The sequence below is a fragment of the Salvia miltiorrhiza genome, chromosome 1 (assembly GCF_028751815.1).
Source record: "Salvia miltiorrhiza cultivar Shanhuang (shh) chromosome 1, IMPLAD_Smil_shh, whole genome shotgun sequence".
NCBI classification, from domain to species: Eukaryota; Viridiplantae; Streptophyta; class Magnoliopsida; order Lamiales; family Lamiaceae; genus Salvia; species Salvia miltiorrhiza.
Window position 1 is genome coordinate 9,017,497 of NC_080387.1, and position 21,855 is coordinate 9,039,351.

At 43.6% G+C, this 21,855-nt stretch overlaps 1 protein-coding gene and 1 pseudogene across 1 annotated transcript; both read right to left on the reverse strand.

Moving 5' to 3' along the window:
- Nucleotides 1-894: 894 nt before the first annotated feature.
- Nucleotides 895-1,239, reverse strand: LOC131015525 (uncharacterized). The gene has a single exon (XM_057943970.1). It carries the CDS (start codon nt 1,237-1,239, stop codon nt 895-897), a length of 345 nt encoding a protein of 114 aa, XP_057799953.1.
- A 1,314-nt stretch (nt 1,240-2,553) lies between these two features.
- LOC131006516 (uncharacterized) overlaps nt 2,554-21,855 on the reverse strand; it is a 42,471-nt pseudogene continuing 23,169 nt past the window's right edge.

Sequence of the window (21,855 nt, forward strand, 5' to 3'; positions counted from 1 at the left end):
AGCTATCACATTTCAGAACAGGCCAGATGTTTCAGAGCTGGCAATTTTAAAGTTGGCAATTCGTCCAACATTTTCACAAATAAGATACGATCGTAGGCAATCACAATGACAACACTCCTTCTAGCATCTACCGGACAAATCACGTTTCACTTTCTTACAATCGTGTTGCAACAAAACTCAAATTCTTTGCACAATCAAGAAACACATATCAACAGTAAAACAAGAATAACCACCATTCATTCACAAACCTGAAATTTGCATCGAAAACCATCTACTCTTCCACAAATTCATAAAAACTCGCAAGATTCGAGACTAAAAACTAAGCATAGAAAGATTAAGCTCGCCCAATTGAAAACATAAGCACAATAAAACACCCCCCCACACTTAAAGCATGCCATGTCCTCAGGGCACAAAAGAAATAAGAAGAGTTGAGAAAACGTCCCTGATTATCGGCATGGAAAAACTGAAGCATCGTGAGAGGTGGTGAAGAGGGGAATTCGCGTCTGTGGCAGAGTGAAGAGTGGCCACGCTGAATCAGGTCAGCGCTGGTAGAGCAGCGTGGATAAGTGCAGCGCAGAAAAGGGCGGCGCTGGCAAAGTGCAGCGGGGAAAAGTGCAGCGCTGGCAAAGTGCAGCGGGGAAAAGTGCAGCGCGGAAAAGGGCAGCGGGGAAAAGTGCAGCGCGGAAAAGGGCAGCGCTGGCCAAGTGCAGCGCGCTGAAAACAAGACATGCTCACCAAGCATCAAAGTATCCGCAAAGCAACCGAAGCCTAAGAAAAGACACGAAACAAATAACAGAAAATAAAGAAAAACAAAAACGAAAAACAAACCAACGGTGGGTTGCCTCCCACCAAGCGCTAGAGTTAGAGTCTCCAGCCCGACTTCAGAGCTAAACTTCAGCTGGGTTGGTGCAGAGCGTGAGACTCCACCTCCATAGTCGAGCTCTGGTGCTCGTAGTACGGCTTCACTCGGTGGCCGTTCACTCTGAAGCTCTCATTCGTGTTTTCATTGAATAGCTCAATGGCACCATGCTCAAACACTTCCTTAAGTAAAAACGGACCACTACATCGAGATTTCAGCTTACCCGGGAACAACTTCAGTCGAGAATTGAATAAGAGTACCTTCATCTCGGGGCAAAGCTTCTTATGGCAGATACGGCGGTCATGGAGTCGCTTCACTTTGTCCTTGAAGATCCTCGCATTCTCGTACGCCTCGTTGTGTAGCTCATCTAAGTCCTCCATTTGCAGCGTGCGCTGCTTCACCGCAGAGTCCAAGTCATAGCTGGCAGCTTTGATCGCCCAATAAGCCTTGTGCTCAATCTCCACCGGCAGATGGCAGGCCTTGCCATAGACGAGACGGTACGGACTCATCCCAAGTACACCCTTGAAGGCAGTTCTGTACGCCCAGAGAGCATCATTCAACTTTACGGACCAATCCTTGCGCGAGGGCTGGACCGTTTTCTCCAAAATTCCCTTGATCTGCCGATTGCTCGTCTCGGCTTGTCCAGAGGTCTGCGGGTGGTATGGTGTTGCAACCTTGTGCGTGATCCCATTCTTCTTCATGAGCTTTGCAAACAACTTGTTGCAGAAGTGCTTGCCTCCATCGCTAATAATAGCTCTAGGAAATCCGAATCTAGAAAGAATGTTCTCTTGCACAAACTTAAGCACCACATTAGCATCACATGTCCGCATGGGGATAGCCTCAACCCATTTGGACACGTAATCTACAGCAAGTAAAATATATTGAAACCCATGCGAAGTAGGAAATGGCCCCATGAAATCAATGCCCCATACATCAAAAATTTCGACAATTAAAATGCTTTGAAGAGGCATCTCATTCCTGCGGCCGATATTCCCTACTCTCTGGAACCGATCACATGCAAGAGTGAAAGTCTGTGCATCTTTGAAAATGGAAGGCCAAAACAAACCTGATTGAAGAATATTATGTGCTGTTTTCTGCCCCGCAAAGTGTCCACCACAATGATCTTCATGGCACATTTTCAGCACTTGTTGTTGCTCCTCTGTCGGCACACACCGTCGAATAACATCATCCTTTCCAATATTGAAGAGGTGAGGAATCTCCCAATAATAATGCCTGCACTGAGCTAAAAATCTCTTTCTCTCCTGCGACGTCAGCTCCGGCCGTAGAATACCACAAGCTAAGTAATTTACAATATCTGCATACCAGGGCTCGACGCTCGCAGGGCTGCACTGAGCAACGCTGAGTTCGGCAAGGTTGGTAGAGGTGATCTCGGTGGAATTGGCCAAAGGGGAGCTGGTTGCTCTGGAGTCGGCAGAGCAGAGCTCGGCAAAGCTGGCCAGAGTGGAGCTGGCTGCTCTGGAGTCGGCGGAGCAGAGCTCGGCAGCTCTGCACTCGTCAAGGGTGAATGCATATGCATGCTCAAAAGGAAAAGATTCAGGGATGCAATTAAGACTCGAGTCTATCAAATTATTATCCAAACGGGAAAGGTGGTCAGCTACATGATTCTCACTCCCTTTCCTATCCCTGATCTCTACATCAAACTCTTGTAACAGTAAGACCCAACGGATTAGACGAGCTTTAGCTTGAGGTTTGGTCATCAAATATCGAAGCGTGGCATGGTCACTATGGACAATGACTTTAGACCCAATGATGTATGCTCGAAATTTATCTAAGGCAAAGACCACAACAAGCATCTCTTTTTCAGTAGTGGTGTAATTTACTTGTGCACTATTCAGAGTTAAACTAGCATAGTAAATTACACGTAACATCTTATCCACACGCTGACCTAGCACCGCTCCTACGGCAGAGTTAGACGCATCACACATGATCTCAAAGGGCAATGACCAATCAGGCGCAATCACAACCGGGGCAGAGCTCAACTTAAGTTTCAATGTTTCAAAGGCATGCATGCAAGAGTCATCGAACTTAAAAGGAACATCCTGAGCTAGCAGTTTGCATAGAGGTTGGCTAATTTTAGAGAAATCTTTAATGAAACGCCGGTAAAAACTGGCGTGACCTAAGATACTCCTAATCCCTTTGACATCAATAGGGGGCGGCAACTTTTAGATTACCTCCACCTTGGCTCTGTCGACCTCTAGTCCATGCTTAGACACCACATGACCCAAGACAATCCCACTAGTAACCATGAAATGACTCTTTTCCCAACTCAAGGTTAGGCCACTTTCAATACACCTTTGCAACACTACATCAATCTTAGTCAAACAATCATGAAAAGACTGCCCAAAAACCGAAAAATCATCCATAAAAACCTCCACGAATTTACCAATCATATCAGAGAATATGGACATCATGCATCGTTGAAACGTCCCGGGTGCATTACACAATCCGAACGGCATCCTCTTCCATGCAAATGTCCCAAAAGGCGTGGTGAAGGCAGTCTTGACTTGATCTTCCGGTGCGATTGCGATTTGGTAGTATCCTGACAAACCATCAAGAAAACAATAAAAATCATGCCCTGCCAAATGATCTAACATTTGATCAACAAAAGGAAGAGGAAAATGATCCTTTTTAGTGACGGCATTCAGTTTCCTGTAGTCAACGCACATCCTCTATCCTGTGGTAGTACATGTCGGCACCAACTCCATCTTGTCATTGCGCACAACCGCCATTCCTCCTTTCTTTGGCACGACATGCACGGGGCTCACCCACTCACTATCGGCGATAGAAAAAATAATCCCTTCGGCAAGTAGCTTAAGGATTTCCTTGCGCACAACCTCCATCAGCGTAGGGTTTAAGCGTCGCTGGGCATCTCGCTTGGGTGCAGCGCCTTCCTCTAGGTTGATCCTGTGCATGCATGTGGCTGGGCTAATGCCACGTATGTCTCCTAGGCTCCATCCCAGCGCTGCTTTGTTTCTCTTCAACACCTCGAGCAGCGCCGCTTCTTGCTCTAGAGTCAGAGTAGACGAGATGATGACTGGCTTCTCATCTCCGTCTTCTAAAAAGGCGTACTTGAGATTGGTTGGGAGTTCCTTCAATTCGAGTGATGGTTTTTTCGCCTCCATCTGTTCATCCATCAGCCGCTCTGAACAACACTCCTCCTCTAAGTTGGGCAGTGCAAGTTTGGGCAATGCAGGGTTACTGGGCAGAGCAGCGCTGAACTCTTCAACTTCCCGAGCTAATTCTTCCATGTCTGCTGATCCAGCGCAAACTTCCACGCATTCCTGTTCCTGTAAAAATACCTTCTCAACCAAGCCATTAATAGCATCTATATATGAGCATTCATTCATAAAGTTGGCGGAAGGCATAGCCCGATTTTCATGCACTGAGAAAGACACTGATTCCCCTAACACTGTCATTTTAATAGTTCCATTTTTGACATCAATCAAAGTGTTAGTGGTCGCCATAAAGGGTCTTCCTAATAGCAGAGTGTGATCTCTACCATTCTCATGCACATCCCCAATCTCAAGCACTACGAAATCAACGGGCACAATCAAATCCCCGACTCTAACCAGAATATCTTCTACTATCCCATGGGGGTACCTAACGGACCTATCAGCAAGTTGTAGACACATGCGAGTGGATTTCAGATTACCTAACTTTAATTGTTGAAAAATAGAGTAAGGCATCAAATTAATTCTCGCTCCCAGATCTAACATACCCGTGGCTTCGTTACCATTTCCCAAAGCAATATTAATTACAAAGCTACCTGGATCGCGCTGCTTTGGTGGTAAGGATTGTTGCATGATTGAGTTTGCTACTTCTGAGACTAGAATCTTCTCATTGTCTCCAAATCTTCTCTTGTTAGATGCCAAATCCTTGAAGAATTTTACATATGCAGGCACATTTCTGATCACATCAAGAAGAGGCAAATTCACATTTACTTTGGCCAACATATTGTAGAATTCCTCAAACTGTCGGTCCTGCTTCTCGTTCCTCAGTCTGTTTGGAAAAGGAACCGGTGGTCGATAGGGTGTAGTAGCTTTGTGGAGCTTGACCTCCTTCGCCTTCTCTCCTTCCTGTTGCTGGTCTCTCTTCTCTCCATCAGTCGGGCTGGTCAGAGCGGAACTCGGCAGCTCTGGTCTGGGCCAAGCTTGGCAACTCTGGCGAAGTGATTCCGCTGGCGAAGTGATTCCTCTGCTCTGGAGATTGACTTCGCTGGCCTGGCTTGGTTCCGCTGGCCTGGCTTTTGATTTCTCTGGCCTGGCTTTGTTCCGCTGCTCTGATGAGGGTAGAGCTTGGCTGCTCTGCTCTGGTCTGTGCAGGAACATCCACTTTGTTATCCACCATCTTACCACTGCGGAGAACAGTTACAGCTAGAGCTTCATGCGGCTGAGCAGGTTGGCCATGAAACTTCCCGGGCTGCTGTTGTTGTTGGATTTGATTTAAAGTACCGGAAAGTTGCCCGACAGTTGTTTCAAGCCTTTTTATGGTAGATGCTTGAGACTCTATATTCTGCTTCACCATCTCCATATTTTGCTTACTAATCTCCATGAAGGCTTGCAAGGTATCCTCGAGAGATGTTTTCTGTGGTGGAATGGGCTGTGCACTTTGCTGCGGAGCTGATTGTTGGTGTTGGTATAGCGGTCTATATGGTTGAGAAGAGCCTTGCTGCGGTGGGAAGTAAGGTGGTTGTTGTTGGTAGCCCACTTGGGGTGGTCGACGGTATTGATTCCCCCCAAAGTTTTGATTTCCCCATCCAACATTCGGCTGATTTCTCCATCCTCCAATAACATTTTGTTGACCTTGATTCATGTTCTGCCCATAAGGTCTGCTTGGCCCTTGATTGTAGCCTTGAAATCCTTGTGTCGCATAGACCTCAGCTTGTCCTTCTGGAGTAAACTCTCCCATTCTATGGCATTCATTGGCCCCATGGCTGAAATCTCCACAAATACCACACGGCTCTACGTACTGCATGGCTGGATTCGGCGGGGCTGACATCGGCAGAGCAGGATTTGGCTGAGCTGGCATCGGCGGCGTTGTCATTGGCAGAGCTGAATTTTCCTTCTTGTCCATCGTAAGATGCTGCACTTGTCTCACAAGATCGGCTACTTGCTTCTGCAGCTCAAACTGGTTTGTCACGGCACTAGCCTCCACTCTCCGTCCACAGACTGACTTTTGTTGGGAGCTCTCGGCCAAAGTCTTGAAAATCTCTTTTAGCTCTGTTGTCGTCTTCCGAGCTATGTTACCTCCTGCCGTGCTATCCGCCATAAATTGGGCAGTTTGTACTAACCCATCGTAGAAGAACTGCATCAACATAACATTGGTGAACTGATGTTGATGGCATTGACGGATGAGTTCTTCATATCTCTCCCAAGCTTCATGCAATGGCTCGTCCGCTCCTTGTGTGAACTCCATTATCCTCGTTCTCAGTTCCTGCGTTTTGTGGCTTGGGTAGTATTTCAGCATAAATTTTTCACAAGCATCTCCCCATGTAGTGATAGAGTTGGGCGGCAGAGATAGCATCCATGTCCTCGCCCGGTCCTTAAGTGCTTAGGGGAAGCACTTGAGCTTGAGTTGATCCTCTGTGAGAGTAAGCAGAGGAATCGTTTGCACTTGGGTGCAAAAATCTCGAATGAATTGCAGCGCATCCTCGCTTGGCATCCCGTGGAATACCGGCAGCAAATTCGAGTTATTTGGTTTGAGATTGTAGTTTCTCACAGTAGTGGGGAGCACGATTGCCGACGTGTTGGTATCTCCAATCACTGGCCTGGTAAAGTCTCCCATGTACTCCATGTTTTGGGTCATCTCCTTCTTTTCTTCGTTTAAATTCTGCTCAGTGTTGAAATTGGCGGAGCTGGCCTCTTCCTCCTTAGCTTGTTTTGCCATTTCTGTCGTGTGCACTGTATCGGCAGAGTTGGCGTCCTCCTTTGTTGGCTGCTCTGAAGGCTCAGAGTCAGAGCTGGCTGGCGAATCTTGTTCCTCCTCTCCTGCGCTCTGCTCTGGTAGTTCAGAATCAGAGTAGGACTTGGCAGAGCTGGCTTCTTCCTCTTCTACAGTCTGCTCTGGAACTTCAGGTTCAGAGTCAGAGAAGAAATCTTCAGTTCTGTCACGTGTTTCTCCGTCAGAGCTGGAGTTTGAACCGTCTGCTCTGTCGTCCCCGATCACTCCTTTGCAGCTATTCTTCCTGAAAATCTATTCGCTCGTACTATGCAAAGGAGACACCAATTTGCCTTTAAGACTACGGCGTCCCTGCATGCACAACACTGAACAAACGGATTAAACGCACCGAGTGGAAGAAACGTAAAAACAAAAACGAGAAACACTGGAAATTAAATAAAGCAAGTAAAAACGACACAACTAAAACGCCTAAAACTTTCCCCGGCAACGGCGCCAAAATTTGACTAAACCTAGAACACCTCTAGTTTGACTTGCAATAGAACAAGGACATCCTAGTGATGGTAAGTTGACCCAGTGTCATCTCTCAAGGAAAGTCTTAAAGGGCTTCTAATTGTATCGTAGGAAAGCAGTAAAAGAAAGCAATAAAGAGATTGATTATTAAACTAAAACTTGGAATTAAAAACTTAATTAAAAACCGAATTATAAAACTAAGCTAGGCGAATTGAACTATTAAACCCTAGGCAAGATTTTAAAGAGCTTAAATTAAACTTACTTATGAAATTAAATACTTGTACATTTAAAGACTTCTAATCCAGACGTGAAACTAAAGTGCATAATTTAAATTGCATAATTAAAAAGAAAGCATAAACATGAATGAAAAACGTAAACATGATTAAACAAAATAAATTGAATTGAAATACGAAATACCGTAAATGTCTTGAACGTGTAATTGTGTCACTCAATCACAATCCAAGAAACTAAACTAAAAACTAAATTGAAATCTAACTTAAAGCAATGAATTTAAAACTATGAAAAACTATGAAAGCAAGTAAATTCCTAAGCTTCGGAGCAGTGCAGCGCTGGATGCTTCTTCACGGCATAACTCCAAAAATTAGGGCTAGGGATTGATCTTTTACAATGAAAAGTATGGCCCTATTTATAGACTTCAAATCCTTCTGGATCACCATGAAAGTTGCCATGCAAAGTAGAACTCTAAAGGCAATAGAATCGTGCAAAAGAAGGCAACTTTCCAGCTGTGACGCGCGCCCCGGAAATAATCTCCTCCCTGGCCGAATTCAGGACTCTCGCCAGCGGAATGGCTTCCGCTCTGGCTATCGCCAGAGGAATGGTGATTTCTTTGGCATAGCGATTCCTCTGATACTTATGTTTCCAGTAGCGAAGTGATTTCTCTGGCGTTTCCTCGCTCGCCTCGATTCCTCTGGCATTTCCGCGCTCGCTTCGATTCCTCTGGCATTTCCGCGCTCGCCTTTCTCATTTCTCTGGCTTGAGCGGATTTCGCTGGCGACTTCTGGAGCGCACTCCTCTGCTCTGAAGCGGGCTTCTCTACTCTGGCACGGGCTTTCATAGAGAAGTTCAGCTCTGCATAACAAAGTGTGCCTAAAAACACCGTTCTTACCCCAAAATCTCCAAAATCGCACTCTTCCATCTATAAGACCTAAATCTCCTGCAAAGCATAAAATAGACCATAAAACGCACCAATTTCCAGAAGATTTAACTTATATGCACATGCAAACCCCTAAAATTAGAACAATTAGGCATAAATCATCAATCCCACGCCCTGCCCGGAGCCAAAGTCCAAAGCTAGGGTTTGCTTTAGACTCCTCGTTTGCTGAGCATTCCTTTAGGTAATGTCCAAGTTTTCCACAAGAGAATCACAAATGGTCAGGCAGCTTTTCATACAAAACCAGAACCATGATTTCTTATGACCCTCCCTCGATTTTTAATGGGATCCCCCGGACCAATGGGTCGAAGATAGACCAAGTAACTTTCACCCGAGCGTATCTACCAATATAGTTGCTGATGCGGACCAGAGCAGAGATCCGGTGCATGTTCCCGTTGGTCCGGTAACACGAGCTAGAGCCAAGAAATTTAAGGAAAGCTTAATGATCTTGGTTGAAGAAATTTGGAAACAAGAGTTGAGGAAGCCGATCGGGGATAATGGAGTTAGTGAGCAAAGTGCAAGCATGATGAATGTTATTGCGTATAGAGCAGAGTAGAATGGAATGCCCGAGCAGAGCAGAGAAGAAAGCCCATGCAGAGCAGACTTGTAGAGCAGAGCAGACCTGCAGAGTAGAGCAGACTTCCAGAGTCAGAGCAGAGCTGAAGTCCAGAGCAGAGCGAACTTCCAGAGCAGAGCGGATTTTCCAAAGCTGACTAAAGCCCAGAGCAGAGTGGACTTTCCAGAGCAGAGTTAAGTTACAGAGCTGACTTAGGTCTGAAAAGACTACGTTCCAGAGCTGGTGTCCCAGAGCAGACTATATTTCCAGAGTTGGCTTTCTCGCCAGATTTGACCAAGCTTGTTGAACAAGTTTTCTTTGTTTCCTTGTTTTGAGTTTCCTTATTTTACATTATTCCCTTCATTAGATTAGGGTTTAGTTTGCCTATATATATGGCTGCATGTGAACGAAAAACATACCTTATCTTTTATTAATCAAATTTGTGAGTTTATTCTCTCTTGAGGAATTCGAGTTCTTCCTAAATTTTGCCCAAGCAAATTCAACTTATCGACGTAACGGCGAGTTCACCAACCCTCGTCGCATGTCATTCATCATCCCCGAGTTGCTGCGTCAATCATACGTTGGGGTGTATGGATTCGTTCGCCTAGATTACTTCGTAGATTAGATTCAGAGGTTTTGGGATTTCCATCCTTTATCTTTGTTACTTCGTTGTTTAACCAATTTTGTTCATATCAAGTCTTTCGCGCGTGTTTGTTTGATCGATCCGAAAAAGTTCATACTAATACCGGCGAGGATCACATCAGTTGCCCCCTCTGTTATCGTCGATCTCTACGACATTGCCAACTTGCTGTCCCAATTGGCGGATGGTATTGGGATCCATGTACGCAATGGGCATATTATGTAACTGGATCCAGAAAGTAATATGTTCAAACCTCGTATTGGCAGCAATGTTTATGTTGTAAGACTTTTGGATTAACATTAACTCGTTGAAGTAGTGCGATTGTGTATCATTTACAATTTTTTATGTATAATAAAATGATTCATAAAATAATAACTAACAAAATTAATATCAAAAGAGAGAAAAAAATAATTGTACTAAATATTATTAAAATAAGATTTTATAAAAAGGAAAAAAAGAGCAAAAAACCTAGACAAACCCTTGAGTGCACAGAAAAGCAAACTAAGGGCCGAATCTCATTTAAACCTTGTCATGGAAAACCCAAGGGAAAACCCATAACAAGGAAAAAGAGTACTCGTCTACCAACAGTAGCAAAACACGAAATTTATTACAACCTAACTAAATATTATATTATCACGCAATTAGCTTTACTAACTTTAATAGGGATCCCAACCTAAAATGTCCAAATAACTGTCAATGGTTGTAACACCCTAATATAATTAAAGTGTTAAATATGAATTTAAATAATTTTTGACAGCGGAAATATCATAAAATAAAGATTTGGATTTATTTTCAGAAAATAAATTTTTTAATAAAATATTTGAAATAACTTTTGAAAGAAGGCCATCCATGGTAGAAAGCTAATATGATAACATTATACTTGATAAGTTCCACCAAAATCTCAAGAGTAGTTTGAGACTTCGAAAACTATACAAAGCAAAAGGTTAGGTGTAACTACAACATTATATTTTCCAAAAATATTTACTTGACGCGTCCATTCGATCCTCTACGCGTCTCCAACCTTAATGACCTGAAAATATTAAATATGGGATGAGCATATGAAATATACTCAGTGTGGGAACATGCAATAATTGTCCACGTTAATAAAATAGTCAACACATACACACTGCACTGTAATACTGATAACTGAAATTCGCACGGTGGCATACCAAGGACGGTGAAGTCCTGGACCCATTGAGCGGGCCCCTGGAGAATAGGTTGCAACCTTAAGTGTAACATGAAATCGTATCGTGACATACCAAGGACGGTGAAGTCCTGGACCCATTGAGCGGGCCCCTAGCGATATAATTTAATTTACAACACATATGGCAAACACATAATATTAAAATGGACAAAGATTAACCACAACATGTACTGAAATAAATTCCACACCTGAAACTTGAACTCGAAAATTAACTGCGAGAATTTAAAGTTCACGTCCTAGTCGCGCCACACCTAATCAGATAAATTCAAATAATAAAACATAAAGGCCTAATTGAACTTTATAGAATAATTTAAATTATAGGATCATGTAAACATAATTGATCTAAAAAATTTAAGTAGTAAAATATATTTTCTTATAAAAATGTGGGTTGATATTTATTTTAAAAGTAAGTAAGTCCAATTTATTTAAAATAAAATATGCAGCCCATAAGATAATTAAAGTAAGCCCAACTACTTAAATAATCTAAGCTCATTAAACAACCTAGGCCCAAGCCCATTTTCCCTTTTACCCTAATTTAAAACCCACAACCTCAACACACACTCCACACTTACGCAGCCCCGCCCCCTTCTCCCTCTCCCTCTCTCCCTCGATCTCCCCCTGCCGCTGCCACCGGACAGCAACCAGCCGCCGGTGGCCGGCGGCTCTAGCCTCCTCTCTGAAGGGTTGTATACTGAAATCAATACTTTATGCTTGTATACATTGATTCATCAGTTCACTGTGATTCTTTTATCTGAAATATTGTTATTGCATAATCCTATTATAGTCCAATTTATCTCATACTATAGATTATATGGTGTGTTGTAGATCACAGAAGATCATATAATTGAAAAAAGTTGAGATATAAATTGAGTTCACAATCAAGGCAACTATGGACGAGTTGCTGGTGTAGATTGTAGCATAAATGGATAAATAGTTTGTCGTGACTATTTATTTATGCTAGTACCTTCGTGTATTGAACATGATCACAATGAGATGAATTCTTATATTCTGACTTATTAAGAATCAAGATCTCGGTGACTTAAATAGTCTTAACCTTAATTGAATTAATCGGTGTGAATAATTAATTGACTATTGCTTTGATTTATCATGGGTGAGAGTTATCTTAAAGCTCAATATACTCGATACTTTGGGTGATAGCAATTATTATTTGACATGCGATTATATTGCAATAAGGATCTGTGTCCTGCTAATAACAGGATGATAATTAATATCCTCTCGAGGAACTTAATAAGTTTATCGTATTAAACCATGCAGGTGGAATTAGTTCTGATACGATAATAAGTTTAAGTGGTAGCACTCGAGATGTCGTTTATAATTAAATGACTGATTAATTAATTAATTGATCGTCAGAGGAATTAATTAATTAATGGATATTGGATATCTTAAACACGGAGATTAATTAAGTCTAATGCTAGCCCTGACTCACCTAAAGAATAAAGAGGTAAATCAGTATTAATTTTCTAGTGGAATAAATTAATGCATGTGTCTCGATTTTATTCTGGGCTGAATAAGAAAATCGAACACTGGGAGCCCAAACTTTATTCAAGCTAGTAGATCCCAGCTTGGCCCAATTAAGGTTTGTACTTCTTAAGAGGGCGTCCCTCTCCTCTCTTAAGCCTTTGGGCTTGGTCTGATTTAATTATGTTTATGGGCTTATTATTTAGGTAATGACTAATACCTAGTATAAGTAATAAGACAACCCTAAACCTAATTAATTTATTCATTCACGTTAGAGCAGAATAGTGAGGAGGAGACGCCAACTTTGAGGGAGGTGACTTGAAGATAGTTGCCACCCAACGTCAAGTCTTACTGTGGGAACAAGTTGGAAGATCAACACTCGAGTCTCTCATCGCCGGAATTGCAAGTAAGCCTCGTTCTCTTGTAATAGGCACTTGTGATTTTTGTATGTATTTGTTTGGTATCCAAAGTTGGTCACAGGCACGTGGATCATATATCACAATATCGTTCCTTCAATTGGTATAAGAGCCGTGGTTCCAGAATTTTGGCTCTGCCGGATAAACGAATAGTAGAATCACTAGGTTTTTTAGTTTTGTTAACCTATTTTGTCGTCTTATCGTGGTTGTTTAATCGCTTTCGGTTCAACCGGTTTGGCAGTTTTGTACCACGAGAAAATATGTGGTTAGTGTAGTTTTTCTGTTGTATTCGTACTTTCAATTTGTAATCTATTTGTACGGGTCGTGGTTCTGGCGGAGAATGGAATGGCGTTGGCATGCAGATGGCTGTAGTTAAGTCGCGTCTTCTCCATCTGCTAGGGTTTGACCATGGTGATGATATGGGATGAACAGAATCCGATTCACTGGAGTTCTGGCTCCAGCGTCTATGGTGTTCAGACCTAACTCGTCACTGGTTAGATCAATAGGTGGATGAGGCGCGGTGACTACGGTGGCGAAGGCAGCGTCCGCTTCGGCGTTGATGCTGGTGTGCAGCCTTGGTTCGACGGAACCCTAGGGTGTACTAGGGTTCAGGAATGTCGAAAGGGTGCTCTGAGGTTGGGGGCGCCGCCTGAGGTGGTTGCGGAAACCCTGATCCAGGCAGAAACCCTAGTGCAGATGAGCTGCTCTGCTCTGGTCTCTCCACTGACCTCTGAGTTGTTTTGCTCTGGTCTCTGGTTTGGCCTTTGAGCTGCTCTGCTCTGGTCTCTGCTCTGACCTCTGAGTTGTACTGCTCTGCCTTTGAGTTGCTCTGCTCTAGTCTCTGCTCTGACTTCTGAGCAGCTCTGCTCTGGTATCTGCTCTGACCTCTGACCTCTGCTCTGCTCTGCTCAAGTGTCAACAAGTAGGACATTGGAAGTCTGACTGTCCCATGATGAAGAAAGCTCAAGGTATTTCTACTGCTCTTGTAACGGAAACATACTCAGTTTCGAGATCTTCCCCTCAATGGGTTGTTGACTCGGGTGCAACTTGACTCATCCAAAAACACCTAACGGATGGACTCGAATTTATACGAGGTCGTCCTAGGGTGGTAAGGTGACTCAAGTCGTCTCACAAGGAAGACTTAGCAGGGCTCTAATCGTATTGCTCACAAGAAACTTAAAAGAAATCTAAACACTCTAATCAGAAGTTTGGGTCTGACACTTTCTCTCCGATTAACTAATGCGTAATTAAAATAAAGCATATAAAGTTAATTAACTAGGCAAAAGATAGAAAGCCAATAAGAATGCAAGAAGGCAAACAAAGCTAGGGTTCTAAACTAGCAATCTAGAAAGCAATCATCAATTCAACACCATAAACAACGATTATCTAGGCGAAATAACATATTAACATTTAATCAAATGAATGTTAAGCAAACACACACAATCAAAGAGAATTTCACAAGCAACTCAACGACGAACTAACTAGAACATGGTATTTGAACATTAACGAAATCAACAAGAGTTTCCAACTCCAACACTAAACCAAACGATCATAAACTTGTAAACATCAAAGATTAATAACTACCTAGACAAGAAACTAAATCAAGCATAAGATTCGAATGCAAAGAAAATCTTAATCTCCATAAAAAGAAATCTCTAAACTTTCACCAACAAGAAGGGAAAAACGTAAGCAATAGCAACGAACTACGAATCACGTAGATTATCTAAACTCAACGACAATAATCTCTAATCATCACATCCATCCAAAGCATAAAACAAAGATTCAAATAACCAAGAGAATCGAAATGAGTTCTTACAAAACGTAGCAATCCAAGGAAATCCAATCCGATGAAATGTTAATTGACATCCAAAGCAATCCAATGAATCCAAGATGTTTATGATGTTTCTAACTACTCAAAAACTAAGGGAAAGCAAGGAAAAATCGCCTGGGGGCTGCTGGGGACGAGAATATGAATGAAACCCTAAAAATCGGATTTTAAAGGTGAAATCCGTAACTGCCGGAACTGCACAGGGGCGGCGGCGGCCGTGAGGCGGCGGCGCCGTGGACGGCGGCCGCCGTGACACGGCGGCGCCGTGAGCGCCCTTCGCATTTCTCACCAAAAATGTGCACGGCCCGCGCCGTGGGGCCGCGGCCGCCGTCTCCACGGCGGCCGCCGCCTGGCGGCGGCGGCCGTGAGCCGAACTCCAGAAAATGCTCGAAAAGAATGCCAAAACGCTCGGCAACTCGTGAATCCTGCACGCGACAATAGTACATCCAAAAGATCATCGAGCACGTGAAATATAGATCAAAAAGACACGAAGCATGCTCGAATGCGCAGCAAGAAAACTCACAAAAACATCACAAAATAGGGCTAAACAACCCCCCCACACTCAATTCCTTGCTTGTCCTCAAGCAACAATCACAACATCGACAGAAAATCCACCAGCGACTCTTCTCACCAAGCAAACACAACCAATCCAAATCTTTCAAAATATCAAAGTCCCCCAATCAAGTGTTCAAAGCTAAGATTTAAAAGTGCAACAACAAGGTGATACAACTCAATCCGATCAGACCCAATTCTCCGCTAAGGGTGAATTTCCTAATGCAATTTCCTTTACAATCATGTCTCAATTCCTTTTTTCATATTCTTTCACTTTTCATATTACACTTCTCTTTTTTTTTTTTTTTTTTTTTTTTGGGTTAAGTTATTTTCGCTCTTAATAGATGGGCCAAAATTCACGAGATTGCACTTTTGGAGGTGATCCAAAATGTTCTCGTGTGGTTTCCCATGCTCATAATGAAAACATTAGAGGAGCAGAGACCCAGACTATCAGAAACTCAACAACCAACCAAACAATTCAAACAGAGACAGATATTAGGAAATTGCACTGAAAACACTCCCCTTAGCATCTACCGGACAAATCACATCAAGAGTTGCTCATCAGGGTGTTGCACCAAAACCTTAAACTAATTACACTTCATAGGGAACAAATCAATCAAGAAAAACGAGGATAACAAACAACACAGACACAATCCAGAATCGCCAATGAACCACTATCAACATGCGATGCACTTAAAAACAAGCAAGAAAACAAGGCAAGGGGACCATTCGCCCCAACACAAGAAAGCCCAAGGACACAACAAGAAGACACCCACAGGATTTACAATTACCAACAAACGCCCCCCCACACTTAAAATCTGGCACTGTCCTCAGTGCAAACAAAAAGAGGGGTGAAAGAGGAAACTTCCCTGAATACCGATCCAGTGGTGAGTCTGTAGTGTCCCACGATGTCTGCCCAACTCTCATCCCTAGAACAGGCAGTCTCCAACGCAACAACCTACACCAAACAACAGAAACAAAAGAACTCAAACACAAGCAAAACGAAAGATAAACGAAACAAGAAAAAGCAAGAAAACATGGGTTGCCTCCCATGCAGCGCTAGTTTTTAAGTCGCCAGCCCGACTAAGAGAACCCCTTAACCAAAATCCGATTGAAGATCCAGCTGCCTTAGCGCCCTTGTAAACACATGTTCTTGAATTGCAGCTGCGGGTCCTCCAAATGAGTCCTCCATGCTCGTATTCTGGGATGGCCCTCTATCCACACATCCCACGAGATTGAATGACCCAACCTCATCAAGCTTCTCTTCTAGGAGCAAGGCACACAGAAAGCCTTGCTCAATATCACCTTCCTCGTGCAGCTTATCCAGAGATTCATGCTCAATGTCAGCTTCATCCTGCAAGGTAGCAAGGAATTCCTCCACAATCTCGTCCTCCTCCTTAAACTTATTAAGGAATTCCTGCACAATACAATCCTCATCCAAAGCATCAAATGTTTCAACATAAGAGCAGATTTGAATTAAGGAAGTGGGGGTAGTAGGTTTTTTATCAAAAACTGAGAATGTTACCGCTCTACCTGCCCCTACCATACTTACAGTTCCCGTACCCACATCGATGCGAGTATGGGTGGTAGCCATAAAGGGTCGGCCAAGTAGCACGAGATGCCCATTCTCGCCTCTAATCCCTTTTCCCACATCAAGTACAACAAAGTCAGCTAAAACACTAATCCCCCTCACGACTACCTCAACATCCTCGACAAGGCCTCGTGGGCTGCTAATGGAGCCGTCAGCTAGTTCTATCTTAATGTTCGTGCATTTCAGCTCTTTATTTCCCAACCTCTCAAAAATATCAAGCGGCATCAAATTGACTGCCGCGCCCAAATCAAGCATTCCCAAGACCTTTTCAACCCCTCCTAAGCTAATATCAACGATAAAGCTACCTGGATCTCCTTGCTTGGGTGGTGGTTGGTCTGGTGCAACAGTGACAGGTGGCAGTGGCTCACTGGGGCATTGGGTTGCCTTGATTGCTTGCACGGTTCTGCTTCTCCATTTCCCCGTGGTTATTGGGGCCTTGTCCTTGACTACCTCGACGGCATGAGCTTGATGCGGCTGTTTGTCCTGGTTCGGGAACTTCCCAGTTGGCTGTTCTTGCTGCAGCTGATTTAGGGCTCCTGTAAGTTGCCCAACTGTAGTCTCGAGGCGCTTGATGGTAGCACTCTGAGACTCCATGTTCTGTTTGGTCATCTCCATGAAAGACTGCATGGTGTCCTCGAGAGACGGCTTCTGCGGTTGAGCTTGCATCTGACACTGTTGGGGAGCATTCTGGTACTGCTGCGGCTGCTGAAAATTCCCTTGTTGCATAGGGAACTGTTGATACTGCTGATACTGCGGGGGCTGCTGCTGCTGATAAGCTTGAGTGCAGTTCTGCTGCTGAGCTCTCCAACCCGCATTGGAGCTTTGTTGCCCTTGATTAAAGATAGGCCGCTGTTCAATTTGAGGCCTCCCCGGGTAGCTCTGAGCAGCATAGACCTCTACTTCTCCTTCAGGTGGAGCCTCCACCTGGTTCATCCTGAGGTGCTGTACCTGCCTCATCAAGTCCGCTACTTGCTTCTGAAGCTCATTGTTTGGGGCTACTGCGTTGGCGTCGACCCTCCTTCCTCTGACTGACTTTTGTTGAGAACTCGCAGCAAGTGTGTTGAAAATCTCCTTGAGCTCGTCTGCTGTCTTCCGGGCAATGTTGCCCCCTGCTGTACTGTCCACCAAAAACTGTGCCGTCTGAAGTAATCCGTCATAGAAGAACTGCATCAACATGACGGGTGCTAACTGGTGCTGTGGGCACTGGCGGAGGAGCTCTTGGAATCTCTCCCAAGACTCGTGGAGAGGCTCGTCAGCTCCTTGCATGAAGTTCATTATTTGGCTCCTAATCTCTTGAGTCTTGTGATTAGGGTAATACTTGAGCATGAACTTCTCACACGCCTCTCCCCATGTGGTGATAGAGTTCGGCGGCAGGGACAGCAACCATGTTCTAGCCCGGTCCTTGAGTGCATAAGATAAGCACTTGAGTCTCAACTGGTCCTCGGTGAGCTCCAACAGTGGGAAGGTCTGCACTTGAGTGCAGAAGTCACGGATGAACTGTAAGGCGTCCTCACTCGGCATCCCATAAAAGAGCGGCAGCAGGTTCGAGTCGTTAGGCTTCAAATTATAATTCCGGACCGCCGTGGGCAACACTATCGCCGACGTGCTAGTGTTCCCGATAACAGGCCTGGAAAAATCCCCCATATACTGTACGTTCTGCTCTGCCATGTTTTCTTGGTCAGGATTAGGCCGAACTTCTTCTTCTCCGTCAGAGTGCACAGAAGGTGTATCCTCAACGGCTTCCAGAATGGGGTTGGAAGCGATTCTCTCTTCACAGTCTCCCTCTCGAGACTGTGATTCCACAAGGATCCTCGAACTGGACTCGGACTCCTCCTCCAGGCTTAAAAGGACCTCACGAGGTCGGTGAATGTTGTCAAAGTAAGGCACTAGCTTTCTCTTCAAGCTACGGCGACCTTGCATACACAACACTAGCAAACCAAATCAAACGCACCGGAGGGAGAAAATAACCAAGTCAAAAGAAAGAAACAAAAATAAACACGGAAAACAATGCAACACAATCAAATGCCTAAAGCCTTCCCCGGCAACGGTGCCAAAATTTGACTCATCCAAAAACACCTAACGGATGGACTCGAATTTATACGAGGTCGTCCTAGGGTGGTAAGGTGACTCAAGTCGTCTCACAAGGAAGACTTAGCAGGGCTCTAATCGTATTGCTCACAAGAAACTTAAAAGAAATCTAAACACTCTAATCAGAAGTTTGGGTCTGACACTTTCTCTCCGATTAACTAATGCGTAATTAAAATAAAGCATATAAAGTTAATTAACTAGGCAAAAGATAGAAAGCCAATAAGAATGCAAGAAGGCAAACAAAGCTAGGGTTCTAAACTAGCAATCTAGAAAGCAATCATCAATTCAACACCATAAACAACGATTATCTAGGCGAAATAACATATTAACATTTAATCAAATGAATGTTAAGCAAACACACACAATCAAAGAGAATTTCACAAGCAACTCAACGACGAACTAACTAGAACATGGTATTTGAACATTAACGAAATCAACAAGAGTTTCCAACTCCAACACTAAACCAAACGATCATAAACTTGTAAACATCAAAGATTAATAACTACCTAGACAAGAAACTAAATCAAGCATAAGATTCGAATGCAAAGAAAATCTTAATCTCCATAAAAAGAAATCTCTAAACTTTCACCAACAAGAAGGGAAAAACGTAAGCAATAGCAACGAACTACGAATCACGTAGATTATCTAAACTCAACGACAATAATCTCTAATCATCACATCCATCCAAAGCATAAAACAAAGATTCAAATAACCAAGAGAATCGAAATGAGTTCTTACAAAACGTAGCAATCCAAGGAAATCCAATCCGATGAAATGTTAATTGACATCCAAAGCAATCCAATGAATCCAAGATGTTTATGATGTTTCTAACTACTCAAAAACTAAGGGAAAGCAAGGAAAAATCGCCTGGGGGCTGCTGGGGACGAGAATATGAATGAAACCCTAAAAATCGGATTTTAAAGGTGAAATCCGTAACTGCCGGAACTGCACAGGGGCGGCGGCGGCGCCGTGGACGGCGGCCGCCGTGACACGGCGGCGCCGTGAGCGCCCTTCGCATTTCTCACCAAAAATGTGCACGGCCCGCGCCGTGGGGCCGCGGCCGCCGTCTCCACGGCGGCCGCCGCCTGGCGGCGGCGGCCGTGAGCCGAACTCCAGAAAATGCTCGAAAAGAATGCCAAAACGCTCGGCAACTCGTGAATCCTGCACGCGACAATAGTACATCCAAAAGATCATCGAGCACGTGAAATATAGATCAAAAAGACACGAAGCATGCTCGAATGCGCAGCAAGAAAACTCACAAAAACATCACAAAATAGGGCTAAACACAACTGACTATGTTTGTTATAGCTTGCAAGGGTTCCTGCGGACAAGGGAGCTTAGTGGAGGCGAACTAGCACTCTCCATGGAAAATGAAGCAAGCTTGCCTGTTGTTTCAATTGGAGATGTGAATTTGTTTATTGATGGACAAGTTTTGATTTTGAGAGATGTACTCTATGTTCCGGGTTTTCGAAAAAACTTGATTTCTACCATTCAATTACGCAAGTATGGATATTATGTTCTTTTAGAAGACAATGCAGTATTCATTAAAGATGGTCAAGTTTTATTTAGAAGTGCAGCTGATTCTCTTTATACTTTTTCATGTCCATTCAATTATTCTTCATCTGCTTATACTTTGACTACAAACCAAAAGAAGAGAAAGACTCATGTCCATTCAATTATTCTTCATCTGCTTATACTTTGACTACAAACCAAAAGAAGAGAAAGACTTCTTCTCTAGAGAACCAAACTCTTCTTTGGCACCTAAGATTGGGTCACATCAATCTAGGGAGTATCCAAAGACTGGTTTTCGATGGTATCTTGGAGACTGGAGTCTCTCCAAGTAGAACCAATCCTAGTTTGTGAATCCTGCTAGAGGGAAAGATGACGACTCGGCCTTTCAAGGCCAAGGGGTATAGGGCCAAAGAAGTGTTGCAACTGGTTCATTCTGACTTGTGCGGACCTATGTCCACTCAAGCTCGTGGAGGGTACGAGTATTTTGTCACTTTCATTGACGATTACTCAAGGTACGGATACATTTACTTGTTACGCTACAAGTCTGAATGCTTTGACAAGTTTCAAACATTCAAGGCGGAAATAGAGAAGCGACAAGGTAAAAGTATCAAGTCATTGCGATCTGACCGCGGTGGCGAATACCTCAGTAACGAGTTTAGAGCATACTTGTTAGAATCTAGGATTACATCTCAGTTGACTACACTGGGTACACCCCAACAGAATGGTGTAGCAGAGAGAAGAAATATGACTCTTCTAAAAATGGTTCGTTCGATGATGAGTTTCGCTACTTTACCTATTTCGTTTTGGGGATATGCCTTAGAAACAGCTGGTTACATTCTTAGCTTAATGCCTTCTAAGTCGATTGCAAAGACTCCATCCGAGCTGTGGTCAGGGCGCAAGCCTTCTCTTAACCACATCCGGGTTTGGGATAGTCCAGCACACGTGCTGAACAAGGATGCCGATAAGTTGAGCCTTAGAACTGAAGTAAAGCTATTTATAGGATATCCTAGAGGAACAAAAGATGGTTATTTTTATTGTCCTAAGGATCAGAAAGTCGTTATTAGCACTAACGCAAGATTCTTGGAAGAGGACTATGTAATTAACCACAAAAGTAGGAGCGAAATCGTCCTCGGTGAGGTCAAAGACATTGGCACGACAAGTCAACCAACTCAGCCAATTGTGCAAGATGTAGTACCTCAAGTCTCATAAAAAAATGCACAAGCTGTGGATACTGGATCTGCAATAGTGCCACGTCGTAGTGAGAGGGCCGAAGGATTATAGCCCCAATAGGATCATTTCTCGGATATCTTAATTCACCATACAACGATTAATCCCTAACATGCTCCTATGAATTTAAGTGCTGCACATAAGAGTTACAATTACTTACTTGAGAATTGTATGCAGAGGCTGTCGATGATTGAGTTGAAAGACTCCAGTTCTGATCTTCTGAACTGTATCCCGCTCAACTTTCACCGTTGGATGGACAACGAGCTGTGAAAGTTCCCAAGGGAGAATTAGCCTTCTCAAGTT